This window comes from Astatotilapia calliptera, chromosome 17 (genome assembly GCF_900246225.1).
Source record: "Astatotilapia calliptera chromosome 17, fAstCal1.2, whole genome shotgun sequence".
Classification (NCBI taxonomy): Eukaryota; Metazoa; Chordata; class Actinopteri; order Cichliformes; family Cichlidae; genus Astatotilapia; species Astatotilapia calliptera.
In genome coordinates this window covers 15,143,299-15,166,126 of record NC_039318.1, presented here as the reverse complement: position 1 = coordinate 15,166,126, position 22,828 = coordinate 15,143,299, and the positions used below count along the sequence as shown (strand labels likewise).

General features: G+C 40.1%; 1 protein-coding gene across 1 annotated transcript; it reads left to right on the top strand.

Annotated features, from left to right (window-relative positions):
* The first annotated feature begins 1,315 nt into the window (after window positions 1–1,315).
* LOC113008943 (inactive tyrosine-protein kinase transmembrane receptor ROR1-like) lies at window positions 1,316–2,604 on the top strand. Its single transcript, XM_026146928.1, has 2 exons — window positions 1,316–2,238; window positions 2,492–2,604. Exons 1-2 carry the CDS (start codon window positions 1,983–1,985, stop codon window positions 2,533–2,535), a joined length of 300 nt encoding a protein of 99 aa, XP_026002713.1. The 5' UTR covers window positions 1,316–1,982; the 3' UTR covers window positions 2,536–2,604.
* The last annotated feature ends 20,224 nt before the right edge of the window (window positions 2,605–22,828 follow it).

The window sequence follows — 22,828 nt, the reverse complement described above, 5'->3', positions numbered from 1 at the left end:
TTCAAACAAGGCTGTAATATGAATGAGCACTGTTTTATGCAGTTCTTCTATCACCAGCATGTTCACCTCCATAGATGTCGATGTTGATACGGTTAATTTTCTGACCGCTCTCTAACATTTTTCTGTTAACATTCCTTGGAAAACCTTGAAGTTAATCTTGCATGGAATACAGTAGTAAAAATCTGAGTGCTGGTGTACTCGCACAAGTAAGTGTGCGCCTCTATTTATACCCATCAACCTCTCTATTCACACACATCATTTTTCATTTGAGATTCTTCTGTAGGCCTATGTGCTTTTCCTCATTTGTTTGTCTTGGCCAGTTTGTGTAACCAGGAGCATTTCTGCATACCTAACACAGGTTTTGGGGTTGAGAGAACTTTCCAGAGGTTTTTCATGACATTAAGACCAATGTTTTTCCTGCACATTAAACTCTTAGGTGGCCCTCCAGATAGTTTTTTTTTTTTTTACTGACCAGCTTAAGGGGAAAAATACGGTTCTGGAGGGAATCACGATTTAGTTCATCTTTGTATTGCAGTGTGTTCTAATAGCATTACCCTTCATGAATTGGTTTTTAGATGGCGAGGCACTTTTTGCTCGCTGTAATCATTCCTCTCATTCATAACAGTAATCAAGAGCTGTTTGTTTTGACTGTTTGAAAACAGGCACGAAACACTGGGAACCAGTCATTTTAAATAAATGGTTTTCAGAGTTTTTATCGTTATTTTGTTATCGTTTTTATCGTTAACTCTGTTTTCCTGGGTCTTTCACGTGTGTTATGAATAAATCTTCTTTTTTTCCGGTACCGGTACTAGTTTTATTTTGTTGTATTTATCTGTGACACCTTAAAGGCCGGTCCATGAAAATATTGTCGGGCATAAACCGGTCCGTGGCGCAAAAAAGGTTGGGGACCGCTGTTTTAATGTATATAGAAGAGACTGAAGTTTATATGTTATGGAATTATTTATAGGACTTGTTCCAAATCTTCATATGTCTATGATGTGCTATATCAGCCCATTCTCACTCCCGAGGTGTAACATGTCGACGTTTTGTCACGTCCCGCAGCGTTCCTGAGGAACGCGAAAGGAGACCTTCGGCGTTCTTATGGTACGCGGCGGGCTATGGCTGGAATCCAGTGCAATGACGCTCCCGCGGTAATAGACGTTCCAGCCCTGTATTCCAGCCCTAAACCTAACCTTATCCCTAGCCCTGACCATAACCTTATTCCTGACCTTAACCAGGACTTTAATGATGTTAAATAGCGTGTTTCTAAGCGATTTGAAGAAAAAGATGATTCTTCTTTTTTTCGAAGACCGCAACGCAGGTGATATTGCCTCATGAGCTCATACACATAAATCTGAGGGGGAAACCCTCTGGCATCATACAGCCATGATGAAAAGAGAAATTAGGTGTCACAACAGTGGCAACCACAAAATAACTTGTGAAACCAGGCTCTGAATATGTGTGTCTGAAAACACGGAGTTTGTTTTACCGCGTTTCTTTTTCACACAGCAGCATGTTTTATTTAATATCTGGCTCTGAGGTAGTACAGTAAGTGTTGTTTGATTTATGTCATCGTTCTTGGGCTGTGTAGTACAATTTTCTTGATTTTCTTCATTCATGGTCTTGTTCGTACATACATATATACACATACACATACATATATATATGTATATGTATATGTGTGTATATGTGTGTGTGTATCAGGTATAATAAATTGGCTTTGGCTTCAACAGGGCAAAAAAGCAAAAACTTGCACTTTGCAGTTGTTTTTACTGCACTACAAACATCTTTAAGTACATTTAAAAAGAACAAAGAAAATACATACATTTCATAATCTGTAAAGAATGCATGCAAAGGGCATTTTTCTTCTAGTCACCTCCACATGATCACCATCTGTCTCTTCTTTCTCTCTCTCGTATTCTTTTCTTTTATCCTACCTACACTGCCTACCAGGACCTCACTTCATCCGCCTCGACGCTCCCATGAACAACATAACCACCTCCGTGGGCCAGACGGCCGAGCTTTTGTGTCGTGTCTCCGGAAACCCACCACCCACTGTGCGCTGGCTTAAGAACGACGCTCCTGTGGTACAGGAGCCGCGGCGGGTCTCCTACAGGTCCATGCTGTTTGGATCACGCCTCCGCATCCTGGACACTACTGACACGGGATACTTCCAGTGTGTGGCCACCAACATCCAGGGCTCTGTTTCCACTACGGGCGTGCTGTTTGTCAAGTTCGGTGAGAAGACTTTGTTACCAGTAGCATCTAAGCATCTGTGCATCTCAAACTGATAAAACAGCCAAACTTTTAAAAACGTACTGCCATCCATTTCCCCCCCACCTATTTCTATTTCTTTTCCTAGAGATCTGGCTCCTCATAGCAGCACTCATCTCAGCTGATTCTTCTTGTAGCTGGCAGCTTGCACAGAGAAAAATCTGGAAACAATATTGTTTATCCTGTAGTAAAAAAATCCCCTTGTCTTCTTTTCCAGATCCAGATCCGCTCCCTACGTCTCTGCCAAAAGAGCCCACGTAAGTCGCTTTTCCTCTAACCATTTTTCTCTCTGTCAGTCTATTCATTACCACAATACAAGAGACAGCTTCAGATAAGTTCGTTTGTGAGCAGATCCCACAGACAACTTGCAGATTATGAGAGAATTGCATTTTACATATTGCTGGAACTTTAAAACTAAAGAAAGACCTGCTCGTGCATGTGTCACAAGCACCTCATCGGTTTAGGTTAGTAAAACATGCAACTTGCAGGTCTTATGAACCAAAAAGATAATATACACTGTAATTTTGTTTAATATTTACTCTGATAATTATTTTAACTAAAGACACATATTAGTGTATGGAGCATTCCTACTTCATACTGAAGTCTGCACATGCAGTTTTGAAAGTGGAAAACACAGCGATGATTTGTTTGTCCAGCTACAGCAATTCAATGCTGGTTTGCAAAGAGCTACCCTAAGACGTCCTATAAAGCATATTCATTGAGTAATCACTCACTTTATAACATGGCCTGGTCTGTAATTTTCCATTTTATTGGTACAGGTCTCATGGGGAACTAAATGAATATTTAATATGAGCCTTTAAAGCTCAGATCTCTCTTGTTCTAGAAAGCTTTTCCACCCAACTGTAGACACGCACATGGTCCATATTTGAATATTTCAGTCCACGGTTTGGAATGTGGACTGTTGGGCTGTCACACACACACACACACACACACACACACACACACACACACATATGCGCGCAGAGTTTGGGGCCCAAAGCAGACACTGACGCACACAGTGCTTTGTCTCTATATAGCATCTAATACACTGATGCTCATATTGGAGAAAGTGGGTTACTTCACTTACACACACAACAACTTTAATGAGCAAACAGGGTTTGGTTCATAATGTTAACAAATGCGAAACCTGTGCCATTCATTCAGTTTTAGAGGAAAACGAATAAAAATGATCCAGATCCATAACAGAATGCCCACAGTGCATCACTCCACCAAGTTTCATGAAATTGGACCTGCTGTTTTTTTGTGTTGACAGACAAAATGCATTGAAAGCATTGATCTGATTTCTAGTCTATAATTAAGTTAGAAAGACGAAGTTTGACAACCTCCCCCCTCAGTATATACATCAATAACAATAGTGTTTGACAACTATTAGAATAGTGAAGGAAATCTCTGTCCGTAGATAGAGCTTTTCCTCCTAAGGCATGGGCACCAATAAGCAGAGTTCATCCTTTAACATATAACAAAATTAAAATATTCTCATGCATGATCAACGGGCAATCACGGTACCGGCCGGAGTACCGGGAGTAGTTTGGAAGAACAAGAAGACACGGAGACTGTTCTAGGTTGTCATCCCAAACCAACTCAAAGGTTTATTAAGTATACAACAGCTTATATAGAGGAAAAAGGTTCGTGTGTCAGCAGATTCTCAGTTCAAACCGGTACAGACCAAATAAGGAAACGTCTTCCTGCCTTGTGAGCAGAGAAGTATCCTTTGTGTAGTTTATCAGTTCAGCTACAATTTATGATCATTCCAGCAAAATACACTCCTAGACATAGAATACAGAGTTCTTTCATTAGTGAATTCTGAAACAAACCACCTGGCCTTTAACGAGCCTTTTTCTAAGAGATAAAGAAGGGAGGATGGGAGTAAGGAAGTGGTCTCGTCTCTGTGGTATTTTCGACCTTGGGGTACCAGCCTGTGAGTCTTACACATCAATTCTTGGGTCAGAGAGAAAGAGAAAAACAACTAGTAAATGGGCCTTATTGAGTAACAGTTTTCCTGTATAATATCACTATAAAACAATATCCTGTAAATGCTACCATGGTATCAAAATATCACAACAAATAGTTTCCAAAGGTAGCTGCATAATCAGAGCCCACCTTCACTAACTTCTGATTACAGTCATTCTGCCCTGTAAGTGGGCCTTAAAATTTGACAGAAACAGCTGAGTTCAGAAAAGAGCAGATCCAGGAGTATAAAGCGAGAATGAATTCTGTCTTCTGGTGACCTTGGTCGATTACTTGAACTCTCCCTTAAATAATGCTGTCTAAAAAGACTTGCATATTTTGTAAGTGGTTTTTGTTAAATGATACTTTAAAGTCACCTAATTCGATACCAGCAGCAAACGCACCCACAATGCCAATCCTCTAATATGAACATGCAAATAAAATTAAAGGAGGCCTTAAGTGGCAAATAAAAACCAAGTTCTACAAAATTCTTTTAGACAGCATCAAAATACATTCCATAAAACATTTTCATGTTCTTGGCACTCTAACGCTGCCCAAATCAAAATTTTCTTTGTGTCTGGCATGCTTCCTTCGTTTTGTTTTAACGTCTCCCCGGTTATTGGATAAAACCTCTATGAATTTTTTTCAGTTCGTTTGATTCTTGCAGGATCAAAAGAGACGAAGCTGGATGATTTTCCCCAATGACATTATGGCGAGGCTCGCTGCCATGTTCCATGCGGCGTCCTGTGAATCAAAACTGCTGGCACAAAACGCATGTCAGACACTTAGTATATCCAGTCACACGCTGGCATGAGCGCGGCCTCATGCACGGCCTCGTGCACACGCGCCCCGCTCCCTCTTAAAACATCTGTTTCTGCCGTTTCTTTTTGTTTACATGTTTTTTTGGTGTCTTCCTGTGCAGCCAAATTACAGCTTTCACAGATGATGCAGTTGGTTCACAAAAGAATCACAATGCACTTTCTCAAGGGAAACATCAATAAAAAGAAGAAATTTCAAAGAGACTTTTGGCTTCGCAGTACGGTCGTGCTGGAAATAAACTGAAATGGAAAATTGAATGAGATTTCAAGTAGGAGGAAGTGATTTTAGCCTCCTTCTGCTACATACTGACATTCACTCACCAGCCACTTCATTAGATACACCTTACTAGAGTTTGATCGGACTCTCTTTTGCTTTCAGAACTGCTTTAATTCTTGATGAGCAAAGTATGGTCGATTATACGATGCTGTCACGTCAATATGGACAAAAATGGGAGGAGGAATGTTTCCATGGCCTTCCTGAAACTATGCTATGAGGGGAAAACTAAGGCAGGCTGAGATATTTAAACAATACTTAATTGGTGGTACCCAATTTGTGCCAAGAAAAACCAGAACACCACCAGCAGTTTGAACCATTAGTACAAGGCAGGATAGAAAATTCTGACCATGCAGTGTGAGTGTTGTATTGGATTTGTACCTATTTTGGATTTTGCACGTGTTTTGGATTTTGCATGTGTTTTGGATTTTGTAGATGTTTTGGATTTTGTACCTGTCTCGGTGTTTGCACGTGTCTTGGATTTTGTACGTGTTTTGGATTTTGTACGTGTTGAGGAGTTTGTGCGTGCTATTTGGAATTTGTAAGTGTTTTGGAGTTTGTACGTGCTTTGTCTCTAGCCACCGTAGAGGGATCAGGCCGTGGAAGGTCGAACAGACGGACACCGTCCCCCCTGCGCAGCGATCACACAACCTACGGCCCGTTTTCCAGGAGGGGCAGACATGGAGATGAGGGAGACTTTTTCCGCCCGCGGCAGCGAAAATGGAACGGAGAGCCACGGATCGTGGACCGCCACGCTTCCCACCAGAGAAAACGACCCGAACGGGACCGGGAACCAACTCGGCATAAACGGTATGCCAATTCCTCCCGAACGGTCCGGACCGAACCTCCAAAGAAGAAAATACAGTCAGATGATCCTGACTTCTCAGTAAAGGTTCGCATTATTTATAAACTCATTAAGATAGTGCACCATTTAAAGAATGTTTCGGGGGACATTCCTCCTCCCTCTCTGAACAGAATAACTAATAATTTAATGACTGTTATTAAGCCAGCTATCCCCAATAGAGAAGTGCAGACTCTAATTGAGGGCAATGCTAAGAACTGGGCTCGCACAACTATCATAACCCTTCGTAACCATTATAATGAATGTATGGAGGAGATAGTTAAGACTCTTTTTGAGTTTCCTGAACAGTACTGGAGAGGCCCGTTCGAGATAGCGGCTTCCTGGGCCAAAAGGAATCTGGGCCGCCGTCTGCAGCCTGAATCTTTGGTGCAAGCTGAGGCTGTCATTGTGGCGAAGCTGGCAGATGTGCAGACACCTATTGGGTCGACGGAACCACATCATCAGCCACAAGCACATGAAGAGGTGAGACGGAAGCATCACAATCAGCTTCTCTGCACACACAACCCACAGCACTGCAGGCCACTACTGGCCGGACCGTTTCTGTCACAGCACAAGTCCATGCTCCACCCACAACTTACACCGCACCCAAAACTACGACTGCTACGACGTCTGACCCGATTGGAGGTGAACAGCCACTCTTCAGTAGGACGGAGGAGGGAAGAGACGGCGATCTGAGACCTGCCACTCCCCCTGTACATCTACAGGAAGTGAGATTTATTGCTAATTAACTTCAAACTCTATCATCAAACTGAGAGCAGCGTCATCTCCCAAAGTTGTGAAAATTATGTCTAGATGTAAACTTTTTTTTATTTTATTTTACTGTTATGTTGATTTTGGCGATGATAGTTGAAAGACATGGTGGAGTATAAAGTTTGTAGCTGGTTAGTTGATTAGCAAGCTTCATCTCTAAGCAGTGCAGTGCAATGAACAGATACAGTTACCTTGTAATTACTGCAAAGTAACCAACAAGGGAAGTCTGTGAGGACTAGTGGTCATTAGAGAAACTGCAGCTATTAGCCCCAAATGTTGTGTTGTGATTCATCTCCTTAGGTTTATGAAATAAACTAAATCTAGAACTACAAAACGAGAAAACAGCCACGACTCAAAACCAGAACCGAAGTTAAACACGTTTAAAATGGAGCACCGAAAGCAGGAATCAGTGGCCTCTGCAAAACTTCTGGGCTTTCCTTTGTAGCCCTTTTACTGGTGCATTGTTTTGATGACAGTATGACCTGAAGCAGCTTTCTGTCTTTTGTTTTTTTTCTCCTTATTTTGTCAGGATGGAGGAAAAATTTCGCACTTGCATCGTAACTGGTCTGCCTGTCCAGGAGTACAGTTGTTGGATTTGCATGTGTGCAAACACTGCGCTCATGATCAAGAAATCAGCAAATATAACTGCTGCCCGCTGTGCCACACTCCTATACTGTAAAAGGAGAACAAAAGATGAGAAAATATAAGTTATTTTCATAGAAAACAGAGAAATGTTAAATCATTTTAACTACTTTCAGGCTTAAAGTTTAAAGTTAAAGTTCCTGAACAGGCAGCTACAGAGGAGCTACCAAAACAAGATTCACCCTAATCTTTGACTTTTACTATAAGAAGTGTAAAATACTTAGGTTCTTTGTATCTGTTTTCACGTAAATAAATAATTCTGTTAATAAAACAGCTTAAACTTTTTCTTTGTTCAGCCGGGAGGAGACGCCAATGCTGAACCATGTTGAAGAGATTATCTCTTGGCTGGGCCGGTGTCTTCACAGAAGAGCAGGAGAAGCTGGCCGGGGAATGGGAAGTGTGGGCATCTCCTGTGTTAAACTGCTGACTTCATGACCTGGAAGAGCTGGAAAAGAGAGCGACAAGCTCTTCACCTGCGTGAGTATGAGGACGTGATCCCTCCTGTGGACATCTATTCTCTGCTTGCTGTCTGCTCTGCAGCCAACCGCGCCTTTGGCACCTGCTCACAGGCCTTTATTAAGCTGGAATCCCTGGAGAGTCTTGATCCTGAACAGCAGCAGGCCTATGAGGATCTGGCCTTGGAGATCTTTACAAAGCACAGCCCAAAGGACAGTCGCATGATCGAGTGGAACGCATCATCAGAGGGCCGGGGCCCAATCAAGTGACTCCGAGAGACCAGAGGGTGAGGAGATTCCCCACAGCACTTCATGGGGCTTCTTCTGAGGGGGCATCTTCCCCCGCCATTCAGCTACAACGGTGCATGGAGGCGACAGACCTCATACAGGGGGAACCCACCCCCCAGAAGACCAACACAGCTTTAGTTGGACAAATTCAAATAAAGGAGACTCCTCTCTGCCCCCTCCTTTTATAGCTTTTGGCTCCTCCCCACTGCATAGCATCCAAAGTGCCGGATATATGTGACTTTCCGTTTTTCCTTTTTTCCACTGCTTTCTTTGGCTTAACCCTATCCTTTTCCTTTCCTTTCTCCTTTCCTACCCTTGCTTTGCCTTCTGTTTCCTTTTGCTCCTAATTCCTGCTTCCTTTCCTTTGGCTTACATACCCTCCTTTCCTAATTATACACCTGGCCTTCATTTTTGTTTATTTCTTTGTGTCTTTGGCCGTTATTTTGAGTTTTACTTGGGGTTCCTTTCACTGGGGTTGAGGGAAATCAAGTTGGGAGTCCGGTCCCCGAAGGCGTCCCGGGCGTCAAGGTCCCCCATAGCATGCCCCAAGAGGCTGTGATCGTCCAACGGATTGGTATGATGTCCCTATCCCGTTTCCAAAAATTACCCGTAAGTAGGTTATTATTATAATTATTATTATTTTTTTGTTGTTTTGTGTTTTAATAATGTGTTTCTGTGTCATTGGGCCGTCGCGACGTTTCGGCCGGTTATAGGCCTTCCTCAGGCTGGCCCAACGTGTCTGTGTGTGTTTTTTGTGTGCCTCCCTTGGCTTTTATAGTGTGCTGTCTCCTCCCACTCTTGGGTTTTCCGTTTCATTATTTTTCTGTTTAATATTCTTAATGTTTTGTCCTGTCCTTTCTTTGGCTTTCTTTGTTTTTATTATTGTAATGGCACCCCCTTCTTTAGTTTCCTTTCCAGTATTTTTCTTACGTTTTTTTTTTATATATTTTTATGGCACCCCCTTCCTATTTGTCCTTTCCTTTTGTTTTTACGTGACTTTATGATTTTATTCCTTTCTTTGTAACCATCCTGTCCCACCTTCCTTTGTCCTTGTTATGTTCTCCTCTGTAACCTTTTGTGTGATGCCCAATTGTTTTGTGTCCTCCAAGTCCTCCTTTGATTTTTCTGTCCCAATTACGTGTTTCTTGTCTTGGCTTTTAGTGTTATGTCCAATTGTTTTGTATCCTCCAAATCCTCCTTTTATTTATTTTTTTTATTTTTATTTTTTTATTTTTTGTCCTAATTATATGTATGTCTTTATTGATTTTAGTATTGTGTCCTCCAAGTCCTCCTTTTATTGTTTTGTCCTAATTACGTGTTTGTCTTATTGACCTTTGTATTATGTCCAATTGTTTTGTGTCCTCCAATTCCTCCTTTTATTGTTTTGTCCTAATTATGTGTTTGTCTTTATTGACTTTTGTATAATGTCCAATTGTTTTTGTCCAGATTGTATGTGGTTAGGGTCAGGATGTGTTGTGTCCAATTGTTTTTGTATGTCCTATGTGGTTAGGGTTAGGATTGGTGAGGGGGTCGGGATACCCCCAGTCCAGTGGTCAAAGAACCTCCTGAGGGAGCCCTCAGGGAACCCCGCGCTACCCAAGCGGGCGGACAGGCGGCACTGGCCGGTTAGGGGAAATCAAGTTGGGAGTCCGGTCCCCGAAGGGGGCCGGGCTCCAATGCACTGTCCATACCTGTTCCCATCCCGGGCGTCAAGGTCCCCCATAGCATGCCCCAAGAGGCTGTGATCGTCCAACGGATTGGTATGATGTCCCTATCCCGTTTCCAAAAATTACCCGTAAGTAGGTTATTATTATAATTATTATTATTTTTTTGTTGTTTTGTGTTTTAATAATGTGTTTCTGTGTCATTGGGCCGTCGCGACGTTTCGGCCGGTTATAGGCCTTCCTCAGGCTGGCCCAACGTGTCTGTGTGTGTTTTTTGTGTGCCTCCCTTGGCTTTTATAGTGTGCTGTCTCCTCCCACTCTTGGGTTTTCCGTTTCATTATTTTTCTGTTTAATATTCTTAATGTTTTGTCCTTTCTTTTCTTTGGCTTTCTTTGTTTTTATTATTTTAATGGCACCCCCTTCTTTAATTTCCTTTCCAGTCTTTGTCTTAGGTTTTTTTGATATATTTATGGCACCCCCTTCCTATTTGTCCTTTCCTTTGGTTTTTACGTGACTTTATGCTTTTATTCCTGTCTGTGTAACCATCCTGTCCCACATTCCTTTGTCCTTGTTCTGTCCTCCCCTGTGATTTTTTTGTGTGATGCCCAATTGTTTTATGTCCTCCAAGTCCTCCTTATATTTTTCTGTCCCGATTATGTGTTTCTCATTTTGGCTTTTTAGTGTTATGTCCAATTGTTTTGTATCCTCCAAATCCTCCTTTTATTTTTTTGTCCTAATTATATGTATGTCTTTATTGACTTTTGTGTTTTGTCCAATTGTTTTGTGTCCTCCAAGTCCTCCTTTTATTGTTTTGTCCTAATTACGTGTTTGTCTTATTGACCTTTGTATTATGTCCAATTGTTTTGTGTCCTCCAATTCCTCCTTTTATTGTTTTGTCCTAATTACGTGTTTGTCTTATTGACCTTTGTATTATGTCCAATTGTTTTGTGTCCTCCAAGTCCTCCTTTTATTGTTTTGTCCTAATTACGTGTTTGTCTTATTGACCTTTGTATTATGTCCAATTGTTTTGTGTCCTCCAATTCCTCCTTTTATTGTTTTGTCCTAATTACGTGTTTGTCTTATTGACCTTTGTATTATGTCCAATTGTTTTGTGTCCTCCAAGTCCTCCTTTTATTGTTTTGTCCTAATTACGTGTTTGTCTTATTGACCTTTGTATTATGTCCAATTGTTTTGTGTCCTCCAAGTCCTCCTTTTATTGTTTTGTCCTAATTACGTGTTTGTCTTATTGACCTTTGTATTATGTCCAATTGTTTTGTGTCCTCCAATTCCTCCTTTTATTGTTTTGTCCTAATTACGTGTTTGTCTTATTGACCTTTGTATTATGTCCAATTGTTTTGTGTCCTCCAAGTCCTCCTTTTATTGTTTTGTCCTAATTACGTGTTTGTCTTATTGACCTTTGTATTATGTCCAATTGTTTTGTGTCCTCCAATTCCTCCTTTTATTGTTTTGTCCTAATTACGTGTTTGTCTTATTGACCTTTGTATTATGTCCAATTGTTTTGTGTCCTCCAAGTCCTCCTTTTATTGTTTTGTCCTAATTACGTGTTTGTCTTATTGACCTTTGTATTATGTCCAATTGTTTTGTGTCCTCCAATTCCTCCTTTTATTGTTTTGTCCTAATTATGTGTTTGTCTTTTTTGACTTTTGTATAATGTATAATGTTGACTTTTGTATAATGTCCAATTGTTTTTATTCAGATTGTACGTGGTTAGGGTCAGGATGTGTTGTGTCCAATTGTTTTTGTATGTCCCGTGTGGTTAGGGTTAGGATTGGTGAGGGGGTTGGGATACCCCCAGCCCAGTGGCCAAAGACCCTCCTGAGGCAGCCGTCAGGGAACCCTACGCTACCCAAGCGGGCGGACAGGCGGCGCTGGCCGGTTAGGGGAAATCAAGTTGGGAGTCCGGTCCCCGAAGGTGCTTGCTAGTGATGTGCGATACCACTGATTTCCCATCCGATATAGGGTTGCCAACCGTCCCTTAAAATACGGAATCGTCCCGTATTTCGAAACAAAAGTACACGTCCCGTATTGAGCTAATAAGGGACGCACTTTGTCCCGTAATACAGTGAGAATCAAAAGTAGTCTATAACTTTTAATGGAATTCATGCTTTGTTTGAAAACATAATTCCCAGCCCCTCTCCTGCTTTGTGACCAATGAGCTGACAGCACACTTATGACAATTCGAGTATGACAATTCAGATTACCGCTCATCTCATTGGTCAAGGAAAGGTCGCTTACGGAGAAAATACCGGAAGACAACAGATGACCACAACAAGAAGCATGGCCAACAGGGAAACAAACGCCGACACTGCAGTGCAAGTCTCGGACGACAGTACACCTAAAGCTGGGCAAACACTGTGCGATTTTTTCAGTCACGTTATTCAGCTCCTGCTCAAACTGCACGATTGACTCGCAGGGGTTAGACGTTGGTAGGTCACGATGCAGGTCTCACACTATACCGCCCGATGCTCTGATGCGACCTGAGTGCTCACACTGTGCCTCCATAAAATGAAGGTTATAACAGAAAATCTGTCGCTCGCTCTCTCTCTCTCCGTCTTTCACTCACACAGACACGCACACCACCACCATCAACTTTGCTAAATTGCTAATGAAAAACATTGATCGGGCAGCTGTGATTGAGCAGCAGTGTAGATCCAACTATTTTCACGGTTGTTGTGTCGTGATAATTTCTGAGGCCACATCGAAAAGGCTCGGATGAGCTTTCCAAAGTTCTACAAGTTGTACCTCCATCGCTTGTGTCCAGATCACACGCTGCACTGCCGTGTTGCGGCGTCTTTTTCGCCGACATTTGTGTTTGCGCGTGAGCAGTGTGACAAACTGCGGTGACACCCTCCCGACCAAGCGATTGATGATCGGGAGCTGGTCGTGAGGTGTTAATCGCGTCTCGTTACCCCACGTATACTACACGATACACGACGCACGATGAAGGCCAAAATCGGGCCGATCGCCAAAACGGTCGCACGACTCAAAAATCGGCTCAAAATGGGCCAAAAATCGCACAGTGTAAGCCCAGCATTACACTCACACAGACACACACACCACCACCATCAACTTTGCTAAATTGCTAATGAAAAACATTGATCGGGCAGCTGTGACTGAGCAGCAATGTAAATCCAACTATTTTCACGGTTGTGTGCCTCCATCGCTTGTGTCCAGATCACACGCTGCACAGCCGTGCTGCTCCATCTTTTACACCAACGTTTACGTGTTTGCGCGCGAGCAGTGTGAGCGGCTGTGGTGAGACCCTCACGAGCGATTGATGATCGGGAGTTGGTCGTGAGGTGTTAATCACTTCTCGTTACCCCACGTATACTACACGATGCACGATGAAGGCCAAAATCGGTCCGATCACTCAAAAATCGGCTCAAAATGGGCCTAAAACCGCACAGTGTAAGCCCAGCATTAGAGCAGCAATGTTTGTTCAGAGAAAGGGAAAAATGGGAAAAGGAAAACACCTGGCTGGAAAAAGTTAATATGGGCATGTGCAGTGAATATCAGTGCTATGTGGCCAGAAGTGTGATAATATAATTTATTTTGTGTAATAAACAACTGTAAGGATAGATGATTACAACAAATAGATGACTAATACATAAAAGTAATACATAGATGAATAATGATGATGAGTTATGATGCGTAATCATGGGAACAAGCGGGTTTACAAACAGGAGCAGCTGATTAGCATTAAGCCAATTGTACTAAATGCACTAAATGTGCACTGTTACAAGAATGTTTTTCTTTCTATTGTTTTCTATTATTTTAAGTTAAGCTGGACAGAGTTCTTTTAAAGAAAGATTTACTTATATTCTCAAAAGTTAAGCATGACAGGCTTCTGTTTAAGAAGGAGACCTGTTTTATTGTGTTAATGTTGTCATTTTGAGCTAAAAATAAATGGCTAAATGATCATTTGTTTCACATGTGTTCATATCACAAAGAATACACATCTACTTAAATCAAATTCAAGTCAAATGGTTAAAAAAATAATTTCACACACAAAAAAAGAGCTAGAAAATTCACCACACTGGGAAGGGTGAAGACAACTGGGTCGCCCGGCCCTGGCCACGAGGTGTCCCTTATTTATTTTTCAGGGAGTTGGCAACCCTAATCCGATACCAAGTAATATTCAAGGTGGTATCAACGATACTGATCCGATACTTTGTACAAAAACGGATTTTATTTATTGTATCTCAAATTATAGCGTCATAATGATTACAGGACATCAGATTACTTGTTCTTATCACTTAATAATGCAGAGTTCATCATATAGAAATAAAAAACCTGAAGTTGTGGCTATTTGAACACCTTGCCTGCCTGCAGCACTAAAGGACTCCGTGAGAGACGTCTGTCTCGCCCTAGCAGCACCTGTCCCTCTCCTCCTCTTCAGTCTCAACATACGCTCCTCATATTCTGTCATATGATTTACTCTGAGGTGTTTGACAAGGTTAGTGATGTTGCCACAACCATACATGCCAACCCTCCTGATTTTTCCGGGAGAATCCCACCTTTCTCCAGATTTTCCACCCGGACAACAAAATTGAAAAACCATATCGCAGAATTCATAGCGCAGCCCAGCCAATTCCAGTCTCCAACAATGACGGCAGCTGCTTAGTTTTAATATTACTCTTGTTTCTCTTTCTGGGTCGCAAAAACTTTTAACATATTTTCAGGTGAGAATGTAGCTGTGTGAACTTCAAATATCTGAGCCGACCGACACATCGTCTTCAAACCCCCGCGGTCTTTCACCACTCGGGTTAAACATGATATATAAGTCACTTTGATAACCTAAAAATGTTCTTGTTTGGCTTTTTCAGTGTTTTATTTGTTTGTGAGTAAATCGGTTTGGCTGAGATTAAAGTTATTAGATTAAATTAAATGTAACTTTATTAATCCCTCGGGTGGGTTCCTCCGGGGTTTTCCCACAGCTGAATAAACGTCAAACAGAAAACTGATTAAACAGAAGTGTGAGACGGTCGAGAGTTTACGTCAGCGCCCGGTTATATTTTAGACAGCAAGGAGCAGACGGCAGTTTGACTCCACCGAGGGAGCTCGTGACGTACTACCCGGCTTTCTTTAGACCGCGAAGGCTGGGTCCTCAGGTGGAAGCAGCCTCTGAATTTGGACACCCCCGCTGTTTCCGGGCCGGCCAATAATAACGGTGACATTTAACGTATTTTATCCGATAAATAAACACTGTAAAATGTATTTATAAACCTGAGCTTCCTCCTGCACTTGTGTCAAATATGGACACGTCTTTGTCCTCATGAAAGTTTGCCTTCACTCAGACTCATGCCCTGGTGTTCCTACCATGCCAAAATATAGAAAACTGTCAGGTAATGAGTTGGAATAAAGTTGAATAAAAACTTGAAACACAGAGATGGATGATATTTTATACTTGTTGCTTTATAAACAGTCAAAGCAAACGGGGTCATTTTTGAGCCCAGAGGACAACAGATGTGATTATTTGCTGCCAGTTAAAAGCTTGAAGTAGTTTAAAAACAGCTTTCTAAATTAACTTTGACATAAACCCGTCTGTGATCATCTGTTAAAGCAACCGACTCTGGTTGTGAAACGATCCTCACGATAACTGATGATTTATTTTATTTTTTACCCAAAAACAAAGAAAAAATTAATTTTTATGAGGTTTTTATCAGATTTAAATTTGAAATGGAATAAAAAAAATGTTTAAAAATGTTTGAATTAAGTTGTAATTAAAAGTGGGGGAAAATCCACTTCATATTAATTAACAACAGTAATAACACCTCTATGTGAGTGCACTATCATGACATCAAGAACACTGGACAAGCTGTACTGTCTTCAGTAGACAAGTTGGGAAATTGCAACGTTGGAAGACGATGTCAGAAAATATGAGTCCTCCTGCTACTGTTATTGTTATTTTTAGGGGTGTTTTGATGAAATTTAAGGATGCTTTAAAAAGCCCCCAAAAATGCACTAAACCCAACCAAGTGGGAGAACAAGTGCAATAGTGATGGTGGAACCACCATCAAAGCATACAACTATTGATCTGCTGCTCCCCCTCCTTCCGACCAGCTCTGGAGCCTCCTTCCTCCTGAAAGAGAAGCAATCTCTTTGCATGAAGTTTCCCCTTGTGGGACTAATAAAGGTATATCAAAATCAATCAAAACCTACCAAATTTGTCAAATTTTATTTACTCACCGCAGGAATCATACAACCATCTTTTTGTTTCTCGTTGTTGAAATAAAGGCCAAAACACAACCTCAATCGGGATTTTTTTCTCAAGTATTTTTATTAATGTTTAGGCATAAAAAAAAAAGATTTTTGAACTTCATTTTTTTAAAAATCCACTTTAACCATCCACTTAGGTGGACAAATGATGTGTATGGAGTGACACATCAGTGTCCAATATAGTGGTTTATGTGCAAGTATACCATCAACACTGGCACAAATACAAGAAAACAGCCTTTGAGTTGCTGTGCACTATAGTGACCATTATGTGTCAAAGAGTTAAGTGATGCCTTTTGGGCTAACCAATGCATCAACAGTCTGTCAAGTTTCAGTAAATGATATACTGAAGCACTTTTTGAATTCAACTATGTATCTAGATGGCATAGTTTTCTCCAGAGACCTCCAACAATGCATCGAAGACAGAAGTAAGGAAAGTGTTACAGCATTTATTGGAAAATATGCTTCATGTGAAGGCAGAAAATGATGAATTCCATGTTACGTGTCTGTCCGGGGCTATATTCTAGACCGCAGACGGACCAAGAGTGACCTGGTGGCTGATAAATCTCCGGTCTGCAGATGAGTTTCCTCTCCATAACCGCCTTGGCTAACATGTGTGATGTAGAGGAGATGGTGTTTGAAAAGTAATAACATATTAATACATTAGCAAGGAAAGTGCAAATGATGACAAAAAGGGGAAAGCAGCTCTGACAATGTTCGGACTGATAAAGAAGCAAATTGATCAAGTGCAGGCTCAGGAGCGCTTTCAAATCATTATCTGTGAGAATGTCTGAATCTAATACGTTTCACAGGCTGCTTTGTCAACACTCCACCTGCATTTTTCAGGTGACTTCTAAATCCAAGGAAGTCAGCAGCCATGTAAATTACTCACAGCTGACTCAGGATTCTTTTGAGGGCAATTTTGGTGACACCCAGCACGTTAACGTCATGGTCCAGGGAAGTGTTGTGCTTCTGGTCCTTTTGGCCTGTGTTGGGCAAAGTCGGCCACCAGCGCTGGCCCAGCCTCACCTGCAAGCCATCGGCAGCAATCCTGCTTTTAAGGCCACTCCATCCACTCTTCACCAGAGACATGACTGAGGAGACAGACTGGCCAAAACACATGGACACAAGACTGACTTTACAGGGAGATGCTGAGGGAAAGACACAGAGACAAGACAGAGACATGAAAGGGACCAAAAAACAACCAAGACCACCTAAACTAGATGTACTGATAAACTCACCACAAGACACTTAACTAGGAAACACAAGTAGACAGTAAACAATAAATATAATATAATATATATTATATTTATATATAGAATAAACACCAGTCAAAAATCCATAAACACAAAAACACTGTATCAACGACCCAAGTACTTCAAGCCAAAGGTCATAAAAGGGGGCTAAGCAAATCACTTCAAGACCCCAGCTGTGACGCTTGGTACAGTCAAAAGTCCACCAGGAACTGATCTTGATGAAATAACAATTAAGCTGCATTTTTTTCTGCTTGTTTTAAATCATTTTCGTTAATTGCATTTACTTTCGCTTTTTAAGTTCTTATTTTCATGGCTATGTAATTACCAAACAAGTGCTCATGTTGTAACGTGCAATGGAGGTGAAGCCAGCCGCGGAGGTGTGCAGGTGGATAGCGAATGAGCAACAGCTTCCGACTTTCCAAAAAGTACTCATTTATTTACAATATCAAAAATAAAAGTGCCTGACAATGGAGGAGAAAGATGGCGGAATAAGCGGTTGTACAATCTGCGGGTCTGATTAAGAAACGTGATTTTGATGTCCTAAAAAATACTTTACTGACAAACTGTTACTCCAAAAGGAAGTAGAACGCAAGCGAAACCCCCTGGAAGTTACTTTGACAGACCTTCAGGCAGATACAAAGATAAACTTAGAGCGATAAAAATGGCTAACCCCAAGCTAACAGGTAGCCTTTCCGACCACGATTACAACCTTGCTGCTATGCAAGAAGCATGTGAGGACGAAGATATAGAAGAGATGGAACTTCAGAAAGAGATCGGAAGACCCATAGGTGACCACACCCCGTTACCAAGTCCCAATCCCAAAAAAATGAAAAGCAAAACTACTGAGAAGCAGGTGAGCATCGAGAATGTGTATGAAATTTTACTTGGCTTCACAAAGAGATGCGAGGAAAGGTTTGATTCGCTTGAAAAGAAGTTGGAAGCCTTCGAACAACGCATTGAAGTAAATACACAGGCGACCCAAAAAAACAGAGAGGAAATTGACAAGCTGAAGACGAAGGTGGAGTCGCTGATGAAGGAAAACAAAGAATTAAAGGAGAGCTGTCTGGAGAGTGCACGTTACCGCAGAAGATGGGACCTCAGAATTTTGGGTCTGACAGAGAAGGACAACGAGAATACACGTGAAACAGTGATCGGCATTCTAACAAGAGTGGTTCCTGTATCAGTGGAAAAACTGCAGCTCATGGTTGATACAGTACACCGATTGGGGAAGAAAGACAATGCAGTGAGCAACAAGGTGCCAAGACCAATCATCATACAGTTCGGCATGAGGACGGCAAGGGATGAAGTATGGAGGAAATCCAAAGAGGCCAGGGTCTGCAAAGAACTGAACATAAAATTTAAAGAGGACTTCTCCAAAGAAGACCGTGAAGCTCGGATCAAGCTGTGGCCCAAGGTGCAGGAAGCTCGAAACAACGGCAAAAGAGCATTCCTAAAGGAGGGTTATGCAATAATAGACGGTAAAAGGATCGATCTGTGAGATGCACTTGAAGAAGTCACTACAAGTTAACCAAAAAATGTGGGTATGTATGTGTGTATATAAATGTTTATATATACATATCTGTTGAAAATACACAAATAAAAACTAGGAGAGGGTCAAAAAGCAAAGTCGTAGTTAAATGTGAGCTATGCAGAGCTGAAATTGCCGCATATATAAAGGGGTAGTACTGTGATAGGGTCGGAGTACTGTTATGATTACATAGGTAGGACACTAGGCTTATTCCTGCTTCAAGCACTTTTTTTTTCTTCTAGTAAGTGCCAAGGAAGCCGTTACTGTTCTTGTTTTGTATTTTGTTCTTGCGTTTTTGTTTTTTGTTTTTTCTTTATCTTATAGATGACTGTTCTATTAAGTTCCTTAAATGTTCGAGGCTTAAAAAACAATGTCAAACGTAAGGCCATGTTTTTATTCTGCAAGGAAATTAAGGCAAACATTTTGTTTTTACAAGAAACACATTCTGGTAAGGAAGAGGAAACATTTTGGAAACATCAATGGGGAGATAGTATTCTTTATTCACATGGTACTACTCACTCAGCAGGAGTAATGATCTTATTCAACAAATTTGCAGGGAGAGTTATTGATCATAAAAGCGACGGAATGGGGCATTGGATCATGGTGTTGGTAGAAGTCTGTGAACAGAAAATTATTCTTATTAACGTGTATGGATACAACAACAGGTCTCTAAATAGAAATATGATGTCTAACTTAAGTAAATTAATTGCAAATTGGAGTACTACATATGGTTCTACCCAGGTAATAACTGGAGGCGATTTTAACCTGGCTCCTAACTCATGGCTTGACAGACAACCACAAAGAGGAAATCAACCAGAACACGATAGCATTATTTGTGACTTTTGTGCGACAACTAATATGATCGATTATTGGAGGATGACAAACCCAAATACGAAGAAATATACTTGGTTTAGTCCATCAAATAAAAACGTATGTTCAAGATTAGATTATTGGCTTGTCTCCCAAACAGTATCATCACATGTTACGAAATGTGAGACCCAGTCAACCCCACTTACTGATCATTGTCTGATAAGTCTCTTATTATCTCTACGTAAACAACAAAGATCTGAAAACATATGGAAATTTAACAATAGTTTATTACAAAACGAAGACTTTTGTAAACAAGTTAAAAAACTTAAATCAGAAATTAACTATATGAGCATGACTAATGTCAGTAAATGGGAATGGTTTAAATATAGTGTGAAACAATTAGCTATAGAAACGGGAAAGAAAGTGTCTGCCCTACGCGTACGTGAACAGAAAAATCTAATTTAACAAATTCATTTATTATGTGGTAAACCCTGTATGACTGCGGAAGAGTCAGAACGCTTACAATCTTTACAAAATAAGCTAGATGAGGTGTACTTGATTAAAGCTAAAGGAGCATATGTAAGGTCTAGAGCCAAGTGGATTGAGCATGGAGAAAAGATTTCATCTTATTTCTATAGTCTAGAGAAACGTAGACAAAGAAAAAAAACAAAAACTAAATTGAGTAAGGATGGCACTATAATTGAGGAACCAAACATAATAAGTGAGGAAATTAACATGTTCTATAGTAATCTGTATAAATCAAGAACTGAAAAAGAAAATCCAGATATCTTTTTTGATATGATTAAAGACCAGGTAAGAAAATTGGAAGAGGATGATAAAACATGGTTAGAAGAAGATTTGAATATATCCGAATTAGATACAGCTCTAAAACAAATGAAAAATGGAAAATCGCCTGGAATTGATGGTCTAACGATTGAATTTTATAAAACCTTTTGGCAAGACATTAAAGATTTGTTATTTAATGGCTTTTTGGATTGTTTAAAAAATGAAGAACTATCCCCAACAATGAAAACAGGATTAATAACCTTATTACCCAAACCAAACAAAGATCTACAAATGCTAGACAATTGGAGACCCATAACACTTTTATGTAACGACTACAAATTATTAGCCTTAGTATATGCAAATAGGCTTAAAAGCGTCTTAACCAAATTGATTGATGAGTGCCAATCAGCATTTATTAAAGGAAGGCAGATTCATAATAACATAAGATTAATATTAGATATGATTGACTATCGATCCTTTATTAATTCAGAAAGTTTAATACTATTTATTGACTTTTTTAAAGCATTTGATTCAATAGACCATAATTTTTTATTTAGATCTTTAGAACTTTTTGGATTTGGAAACAAATTTTGCAAAATGATCAAACTGTTCTACAAGCAAATTTATTGTTATGTTTCGCTCAATCCAGGCATAACATCTAGGATAGACATATTCTGTGGAATTCGACAGGGTTGCCCAATTTCTCCAAAATTATTTATTCTTTGCACTCAATTAATGGCTTACCTCATTGTGAACCATTCAGACATCGAAGGAATAAACATTTTTGATATTGAACTGAAAATAAGTCAGTTTGCAGATGACACAGTAATATTTTTAAAGGATAAATCAATACTCGAGAAAGCATTGAATGTCATTTCAATTTTTTCTAAAGCTTCAGGCTTGTGTCTGAACCTAAAGAAGTGTGAACTTTTGCCACTTTATGATTGTTTGGAAAATAGCATGAGGACGATTCCAGTGAAAAATGAAGTCAAGTATCTAGGCATCTATTTAAACAAAGACATCAACACTAGAGAATCTAAAAACCTAAAAGACAAAATTGATGGCATGTCCAAAACACTAAATCATTGGTTGATGAGAGATATTACAATTTTTGGACGCAATCTATTATCTAAATCAGAGGGCGTCTCAAAGATGGTTTATCCAGCATACTCACTATACATTACCCCGAAAAGTATTAAAAAGGCTAACTCTATAATCTATCAATTCATTTGGCGCAATAAAACACATTACATTAAAAAATCACAACTTGTCAAAGATTATGCCAAAGGTGGTATAAAGTCAATTGATTTTCAATCAATGGTTGGAGTATTTAAAATAAACTGGATAAAAGCCTTCCTCTTAAAACCTGATTCCATATGGTTCCATATCCCAAAAAATATTTTCAAAAAGGTGGGAGGGTTGGATTTTCTCCTGAAATGTGATTTTGATATATTGAAGTTGCCTGTGAAACTGTCAGAATATCATAAGCAGGTCTTGTCTTATTGGAAGATGGTGTTTGCCCATAACTTTTCACCACATTGCTCCACCTTGTGGAATAACAGAACAATTACAATTAATAAGAAGTCGTTGTTTATTAAAGAGTGGTATGAAAAAAACATAATCTTTATAACAGACTTACTTGATGAAAGGGGTCAGTTTCTCTCAATGGGTGTTTTTAATGCTAAGTTTAACATCCAGTGTTCCCTTAGAGAATATGACAAGGTTTGTAAGGCAATCCCCTTACCTCTGTTGAGTTTGATTCAAGGTTATTTGTATTACTCTAAGGCACAAATTAGTCTACCTTCTTTACAGCTAAACCAGATTCCTTTGACGGATAAAAACTGTAATAATAAAACCATGAACAAGATATTTAAAAACAAATTATTTCACGACTTTAACTGTAACACAAAACTAAAAGGGAGTACTGTTAAAATAACGAACAAATATACGCACTTTTTAAAATGGCCTATCCCCCCTAAAGTCAAAGAAATGCAATTTAAAATAATTAATGGATATTACCCAGCAGCTGAAATGCTTAAAAAAAGGTTTGGGTTTGAGGTAGAGCCATGTGGATTTTGTTCACAAAATGTGGAAAGTATTGATCATTTGTTTTTTTTCCTGCTCAGTAACGACTGACTTTTGGCAAGATTTAGTAGACTGGTTGAGTGTAAGAATAGACGGGATGACCCCACTGACTCTAACACAAGTTTTATATA

Coding starts and splice junctions, on each gene's coding strand:
- LOC113008943 (XM_026146928.1), top strand. CDS start 1,983: ATGAACAACATAACCACCTCCGTGGGCCAGACGGCCGAGCTTTTGTGT. Junction 2,239..2,491: donor CGTGCTGTTTGTCAAGTTCG/GTGAGAAGACTT, acceptor CTTCTTTTCCAG/ATCCAGATCCGCTCCCTACG.